Source organism: Helobdella robusta, assembly GCF_000326865.2.
Source record: "Helobdella robusta unplaced genomic scaffold HELROscaffold_18, whole genome shotgun sequence".
In the NCBI taxonomy this organism is placed as follows: Eukaryota; Metazoa; Annelida; class Clitellata; order Rhynchobdellida; family Glossiphoniidae; genus Helobdella; species Helobdella robusta.
This window is the reverse complement of record NW_008703981.1, coordinates 2,521,321-2,529,967: the sequence shown is the minus strand read 5'-3', so window position 1 is coordinate 2,529,967 and position 8,647 is coordinate 2,521,321. Positions and strand designations below refer to the sequence as shown.

General features: G+C 35.0%; 3 protein-coding genes across 3 annotated transcripts in view; 1 reads left to right on the top strand and 2 right to left on the bottom strand.

Annotated features, from left to right (window-relative positions):
- Positions 1-367, bottom strand: part of HELRODRAFT_170653 (hypothetical protein) — a gene marked incomplete at both ends in the record, with an annotated part of 1,796 nt that extends 1,429 nt beyond the window's left edge. Inside the window, one exon of the mRNA XM_009016453.1 lies at positions 225-367. Coding sequence (XP_009014701.1) covers positions 225-367 — 143 coding nt within the window. The remainder of the gene's footprint in view (positions 1-224) is intronic.
- A 680-nt stretch (positions 368-1,047) lies between these two features.
- Positions 1,048-1,902, bottom strand: HELRODRAFT_170652 (hypothetical protein; the record flags this gene model as incomplete). The annotated part of the gene is made up of 1 exon (XM_009016452.1): positions 1,048-1,902. The coding sequence occupies one exon, from the start codon at positions 1,900-1,902 to the stop codon at positions 1,048-1,050; it is 855 nt and encodes a 284-aa protein (XP_009014700.1).
- Positions 1,903-5,161: 3,259 nt separating this feature from the next.
- On the top strand, positions 5,162-8,246 carry HELRODRAFT_170651 (hypothetical protein; the record flags this gene model as incomplete). The annotated part of the gene is made up of 3 exons (XM_009016451.1): positions 5,162-6,606; positions 7,022-7,440; positions 7,555-8,246. The coding sequence occupies 3 exons, from the start codon at positions 5,162-5,164 to the stop codon at positions 8,244-8,246; spliced, it is 2,556 nt and encodes an 851-aa protein (XP_009014699.1).
- Positions 8,247-8,647: the final 401 nt, after the last annotated feature.

Genomic DNA, 8,647 nt, shown 5'->3' with positions numbered 1-8,647 from the left:
GAGAGAGAGAGAGAGAGAGAGAGAGAAAGAGAGACAGAGAAAGTGAGGGAGAGAGGAAGAGAGAATTTAATAAAGAGTAACACGAAAAAATTTCAATCTAATAAGTATAATCACAATGGAGAGAGCTTAAAAAATGATAATGATAATCAAGTGACTGCAAACGATGATCAGGAAGATGATAATCACGTGATTACAAATGACCACCTGATAATGATACTACAGACCAGACGAGCACAACCATGGAAATGATCTTCACCCTCTTTTCCATCACCATCTTCCCCATGGCCATCATTATTCCGATAATTATCATATTCATTATTGCACCCATGCTTATGGCTATTGTCACCAAAAATATCATCTCCACCATCTCTCTCTTTCTCTCTCTCTCTCTCTCTCTCTCTTTCTTTCTTTTTTTCTATATGTAATAATCCGTTAGGAGTATTTTGATGTTAAAATTTAAAATTTAATTAAGCTATTAGAGTCAGTTATTAGCTGAAGACTAATTAGGCAATGTTAATGAAGGTGGTGATTAAACTTCAGTAATGAATAAAAAACAATTTATCAGTTGGTTAATGTTGTTGTTTTGCTTAAGAATTTAAAAATTTCAAAGAATATTAACAGAAATGTCTGTTGATAAGGAGTTTGGGTTTGTTTACATATATTAGTTCATTTGTTTATTTTGTTTTATTCAGTTACATTTATTTTTCTTTGGTTTTATTTATGACGTCATTTCGTTTGAGCGATGGCTAAAATTTTATTTTAAGAGGATAAAATCTTTTTTCTTTTGATGTTATTTATTCATGTATGTATGTATACACATGTGCACACACTTTCACACACACACATATTCATTTTCGCTAATAATTTTAACCAATCAACTAAGCAATAGATGTAAACTTTGAAAACAGACACAGCAGCTCTACGCACACACACACACACACACACACACACACACACAAACACACACACACAAATATATATATATACATACGTGCAATCACTTAAATACTGGTACACCTTCACGCACAGATATGAATCGGCAGCAGTTCAATATTTTCTTCCAACCGCAGTCGATATAAAAGGCCTCGAAGTCTGTCTAACGACTGCAGATATCCCTTTGCTACCACTACCATCACCACTACGACTACTACTATAACCTCTGAATATGGAACGCCGTTGCTGATGATGATGTTGCTGCTGCTGCTGATGATGATGGTGGTGGCGATTGCTTCTTGTCACAACTCTCCCATTGACAATGTCCTCCTTCTTTATTTTCTTCCATTTCTTCTTCTCCAGTAAGGCTTTGGCACAGTTAAACGATGTCTCCACGTTCGAATCATCATCATCGTCGCCATTTTTATTTTCATCATTATCATTGTTATCTAGTTTATGCTTTTTGTCGCTGGCAGGGATGTAATTGATAGTATTCGACTTCACCGACGTCGAATTCCGACTCGATTTTGTCGGTTTGGCGAATTTTCTTTTGATTTTTTTTTTGATGAATTGAAGACCGCCGCCCAGCTGGCAGAAGAGATAGAAGAGAAACATGAAGAATATGGAGAGGAGAAATAGGGCGGTTCTCAATCCTTCATAGGTGCATTCTGCTATTACAGCGTTGTCGCCATCGTCGTCGTTGTCATCATCATCTTTGTTGTTGGTGTCGTTATTATTATTATTGTTGTTGTTGTTGCTGACGTTGTTGTTGTTGTCATTAATGTCGTCAGCGTAGATGTTGTCATAATTGATGTTGCTATTTATATAGTTGTTGTTGTTGTTGTTGTTGTGGTTGTTAGCTAAGTTGCTATTGTCGACTTTGTTATTAATGTTGTAAATGTTGTTGTAATTATTATTATTATTGTTGTCGTTGTTATCATTGTTGTTGTTATTGCTATTGTTGCTCATTTTATTAGGAAGGTCAGGTTGAATGTTAATTAGGATAGCTAACAAACCTCTTGTAGTAAGGTCAGAAATAATATCATTTTTATTATTATTATTATCAGTAGTAGTAGTAGCAGCAGCAGCAGCAGTAGTAGCAGTAGTGGCAGCAGTATTAACAATACTATCATTAAACACAATAATCATTAGTAAATAATAGCGAACGTTACTTTAACATGCGTTTTCAACAAGTCCATCACAACAATAGCAATGACATTAATTAGTATTATTATTATAACTATCATTCTTATTATTATTATTATTATTATTATTATTATTATTATTAATAGTAGTAGTAGTAGTATATTATTTCATTTTGGCTTTACATAATCTAAAAAAATTAGGTCTTCTTAATTACAATGCATTCAGTTTTATACCTTCAATCCACAACATTCAAAAGCCTTTGTTGTCATCATCATTATTATTATTATTAACATTACTTACATTAGTATTATTACTACTTAATAATACTTACTGCTATTTATTACTACTTATTTTTATTACAACTAGTTAGTATTATTATTAATTAGTCATTTTATTATTAATGGAAAACTGAAAACTAGGAAGGCATGTCGTCAGGTAGTAAGCCAACGTGGAAATTATTAAGAAACTCCTTACAATTCTAATTCTCTGTTCTGAAAGGAACTGAAAAAAAACCAACACACGTACACACACACACACACATCACATACACACACTCATACACACACACACACACTCATACACACACACATACACATACACACACACACACACGCATACACGCGCACGTAACGACACAAACAAACTCAAAATCTACCTGCACCACTTGTCGGAACAATGGAAAGAAAAATAATTGAAGCTGTAAAATTTAAGAGAGATAGTGAAAGAGAGAGAGGGAGATAGATGAAGAAGGAGAGAGAAAAAATGAGAGAGAAAACCAAACTAGATCAAGAGAGAGAGAGAGAGAGAGAGAGAGAGAGAGAGAGACAGAGCAAGAAAGAAAGAGATAGAGAGAGAGAGAGAGAGAGAGAGAGAGAGAGAGAGAGGGAGAAAAGACAAAAAAAATGATTGACAACAAACGAAAACATACTTGTCGCTTAGATACCATAGATATATATCTATGTTAGATACATGGTTACGTGCATGGCTGCATAGATGATCATCAATATGGTATATATATAAAAGTATGTTGTATATGTATGTATGTATGTATATATATATATATATACATATATATACATGTTGGTAATAGACCATAATTTTTACAATATTCTATAAATTCTACCGAATGTTTGGCGTTAAATATGTTTGTAGTTCGTTTTTTCAATTTTTGAAAAAAATTGATACTACAAACATATTAACGCCAAACATTCGGTAGAATTTATAGAATTTATAGAATATTGTAATATATATATATATATATATATATATATATATATATATATATATATATATATATATATATATATATATATATTTGTTTTGTATGTTGCAAGTACCTGGATATATATTATTCCATAGTTCGTTCGTTCGTTCGTTCGTTTGTTCATTCATTCATTCATTTTGAATAAATGAATGAAGGACAGTTAAGAAAGAATGAAGAAATAAAAGAATGACTGAATAAATGAATGAAATGAATTATTGATCGATCGATTGAACGAATGAATGAACGAACAAGCGACCAAACGGATGAATGACATAATGAAAGAATGAATGAAGGAATGAATGAAAGATTGATTGATCTATAGAAACAACATGCAATGGATTGAAATTGAAACAAAAATACACTGGTTCACTCGATTTCGAAGTTGACAAAGCGACAACATGCGAATAAAACTAAGAATTCATTCAATGTTAATAATATAATCAATTATTTAAATAAAAAATAAATTTGATATATTTCCAATTTTTTATTTTGAAATTGAAATAATAACTCAAAATTCATAAAAACATCGCTAATTGATAAAAATTGTTGACCTGGCACATGATAGTCATAGATATCATGCGTAAACCTTCAAGGCGTTGTCTGCAAGTTAGTATTATGGACCTTAACATGCAATACATATAGGTTATATAATAATTGAAATGCAGATGAATTATGATGAATTGTTTGCTATTTGTTGTTATATCATTCATTCATTCGTTCGTCCATTAATTCATTCATTAATCATTCATTCGTTCGTCCATTCATTCATTAATCATACATTCGTTCGTTCGTCCATTAATGCATACATTAATCATTCGTTCGTTCGTTCGTTCGTTTGTTCGTACGTTTGTCCATTTCTTCATTCAACTGATTCGTTCATTCATCCTCATCATCTTCACCATCATCGCAATCATTTTTGCCTATGTTTTTGTTAGTTTTTTTTTCTGATCAAAATATGTTTCAAGCAGTTATTTGGTTTTTGTGATTGAGTGAGTGATTGAGTGATTGAGTGAGTGAGTGAGTAAGTGACCAATGAATGAACCGACCATCCGGTTGACCGAGGACCGACTAAGGACCGACCGACTGACCGGCTGACCGACCGACGAACCGGTTGAAAATGACGTCACGGTGTCATCTATATAACATTTCTAAATCAAGCACCAGATGGATGAGACGAAGAAATATGCTAGAAAATCAATCCATAAATAATTTTAAAACATATAAATTTACTTTCAAAACATAATACACGGACCAAATTCGCATCGTTACTTCAACAATTAATAAATATATAATTAATATTGAAGTTCACTTTTACTTAGATGAACACCTGTGATGAACAGAACGAACAAATGGGTGAACAGGTGTTCACAATCGATGACTCACTATCTGCAGAGTTTAGCAGTTTGCTTCTACATCTGCACACATTTTGGATTCTTTGGATTTTAAATTTAAATTCTATTAATAATTAAACTATTATTAACATTATTATACTAAAGTGACTTTTAAAATAATTAAAATAATTTGTTTTATTATATAAATGATTTAAATCAAGTTTTTCTTCGTCACATTTGTTTCAAACTGATGTATCAATAGTTGTAGAAGATGTATCATTGATCGATATAGCCTGCCTCTACAATATTCATATTAAAAAACGCATGTATGTGTGCGTGCGTGTGTGTGTACGTTATAATGATTATCTAGATGCACGTACGTACATTTCATCTAAAATGATGGAGACAAATTTTTGAATTAATTTCTAACAATCAAAATCAAGAGTAAATTTCTAGAAGGAATTTTTATCGCAATAATAACGAAAAAATGACGACTGTGAAGGTCTACAGAGGAATATTCGTGGCAAATGCCTTCAGTTTCTTCTACTCGGCCGGCCAGTCCTGCTTAATCCCATTCCTATCCTACTACTTCCTCTACCTGGGACTCACTCCGCTACAGACAGGACTTTTATTGGGAGTGAAGGCAATCACATCCGGGCTATCCAACGTCTTTTGGAATCTTTGTGTAGCAACGACTGCCAAGAGATCTAAATGCATATTGATATTTTCACTGACGGTGCTCATGTTCTCCCACCTGATAATGGTACTACTGCCATCTTTGGACAAAGAGAAATCAGAAAAATTCTGTATCTCCTACAATAATTTCAATAAAACTGATTGGGGAATTAGCGAGAATAACGCATCGAAGAAAAACGTTAGTGACGATGGCGGCTTGGAAGGGTTTAACTACACGTCGTTATATGTAAATGGTTCGATAAATGGGTCAGTTAATGGGTCAACATTGATTAGCAATGTTAATGTTGGTACTACCAATACTAGAAATTTTAGTATTGATACTACTACTACCAGCGTGTTTGTGGTGCAACAACGTACAGATAAAAATGTGAGAGATGATGGTGGTGGTCATAGTAAACATAGCAGTAGTAGTAGCAGCAGTAGCAACAACAGCAGCAGCAGCAGCAGCAGCAGTAGTAGTAGTAGCAGTAGTAGTAGTGGTAATGAAAATAATGATAACAATATTAATGAGGCAGGAAATTCACAACAGTTCAATCAAAAAAGATCGGTCAATTGGCGTGAATCTAATAATGAAAATAGCGGAAACAACAACAACAACAGCAACAACAACAACAGCAGCAGCAGCAGCAACAGCAGCAACAACAACAACAACAACAAAAGCAAAATGGATGGTTATAATAACGATGGTGCGGAAATAGATGAGGGAGTTAACGACTTCTACGCCGATAATAGGATTAATAATTTTAAAAACCCTGATGGAAAAACTCCTCTCAAATCGTCTGTCTTTATTGGCGGGAAAAAATCAATACCCCCACCATCATTATCATCACCATCGTCGTTGTCATCATCATCATTATCGTCATCGTCATCATCCATATCATCGGCTTCACCAACATCACCACCAAACGAAACTTCTACGTCGTCATCATCTATTTCCTCTTCCTCTTTCTCTTCCTCATCATCAATAAATACGTCATTCTCATCCACCTTGCTGTCATTCTCATCCACCTCGCTATCAATTTCATCAACGACATTGTCAACACTTTCGTCGTCGTCTTCTTCATCGCTTCCAACTGATAAACTAGAATATATAAGAGACCAAATATTTGGCGCCATGTTAATATTAATTATCGTCTGCGAACTGTTCTCATCACCAGTCAAAACCTTATCTAGCGAGTTGTACGTTGATTTTTTGCAATCCTCTAATCAGGTATTGACTAGAAGAAAAACTACAAGGTGTGTTTGTTTGTTTGTATGTATGTATGTATGTGTGTGTGTATGTATGTATGTTTGTGTATGTATGTATGTATGTGTGTATGTATGTATGTGTGTGTATGTATGTATGTATATATGTGTTTGTTTGTTTGTTTCCATATGTGTGTATATATATATATATATATATATATATATATATATATATATATATATGTTTAAGCTATGTATGTTATGTATGTAGTTTAAGTGAGTTAGTTTTGTATTATGTTTGGGGAAAGATGTAGTTTTAGCTATGCAAGTAGTTTTAATTGGCGTGGGTTTTGTTGTGTGTTTCTAAGACATACGTAAATATAATAATAATAATAATAATAAATAGCAACAACAACAACAACAATAATAATAATAATAATAATAATCATACCCCCAAAATAAACAGTTGCTGGTCAGCCCTGGCGGCGGTATCCTTTCCCTGGTTTGTTGTGCTCCTGATCGACCACCTGCCATGCCACGTCCCTCCACTCAACCTTAGTAGGATCCTTTTCCATTTTTGGACTTTCTTCCTTATCCACATCCTATCCTTGCTTCTCTGTGTATTTTATCCCATTCCCGTGCCGGATGCTATCCAGGAGGATGGGGAAAAGTCGACCGGAAGTAGACATCGAAGGCGTCGTCGTAGTCACGTGATTAATAAGTGGGAGAGTGTGTGCAAGGGCTTGAAGCTGATTGGTTTAGAGGGGAGAAGTGTGCTGTCAGCCGTGACAGTTCTGATTGTTGGTTTTTGTGGTGGTGTTTTGGTTCTTTTCGTCCCCTGGTTCATGCATGAGTTCATTAAAGACGGGTCTGAATTATTTATTGGTTCGTCTCGTTTTTCATTTTCAATGTTTTTGATTTTTGATTTTTAAAATTAAAACAAAATTGAAATGTAATTATAAATACATGTTATTATCAATGAAACTTTAATTTTTACAGGCGCCACAATCGGATTGGCCGCAGCCGGTGACCTGGTTTGCACGTTCTTCGGTGATTGGCTATCAAGAAAATCGGGTCACATCATCTGCATTTTAATTGGTTTGTTATTAACCGGAGCTCGTCTTGCGTTTTACGGATTCTTCAACCAACCACTGCTTGCACTAGCGGTCGAAAGCAGCAATGTGGTCGGTGGGGCGTTAGTTGTAGCGGCGGCACACGACCAGCCGATATTCTTGCATCAAAGAAAGTTGAAAAATAAAAATTCGCATTCAGCTCTCGCTAGCACGATGAGCATAGAATCGGCTCTGAAGATGATGAGAAGAATCGGTTTCGGTGTCGGTTGCATCGTATCCGGGTTGATATATCAGCGGTATGGCCGAAAGATGGCGTTCTGGTCGAGCGGGATGGTGGCGGCCAGCTGGTTCCTGATGTTCGCCCTCATGTACCCCTGCTGCAAACGCAAGTGCCCAAGTCCGGGGCGCAAGAAAAGGAGGGAGAATGGAGAGTCTCTGTTAATTAGGCGCTACAAACAGCTAAAGCAAGGAGAGGAGGATGACGATGACGACCTCGATGAGGAAGAGAATGATGACGAGAGAGCGGAAGGAACGGATGATGACGACGACGTCGAAGAGGAGGAGGCTGAAGATGGCGCAGGATGGCTGGGGGCGGCCCTCAAGAAGCAGAAGAGATGAACGATTGATTGCTGAGTGGGCGATGTTCTGCTTTGGTTGAGCTATTGGTAATTTTTTAAAGTTGTTTCAGGCCAAGATATAAATGAATGAGTGAAAGAATTTATGAATGAATGAATGAACGGACGAAGAATACGAAGAATTTTTTAAAGTTGTTTCAGGCCAAGATATAAATGAATGAGTGAAAGTATTTATGAATGAATGAATGAACGGACGAAGAATACGAAAAATTTTTTAAAGTTGTTTCAGGCCAAGATATAAATGAATGAGTGAAAGAATTTATGAATGAATGAATGAACGGACGAAGAATACGTATTAATAAATTGATGGATTAGATTCACGTTTTTTAGCATTTCTACACTGGTGTTCAAATTTTTTTTCTACAAACATACAAATATGCGCTC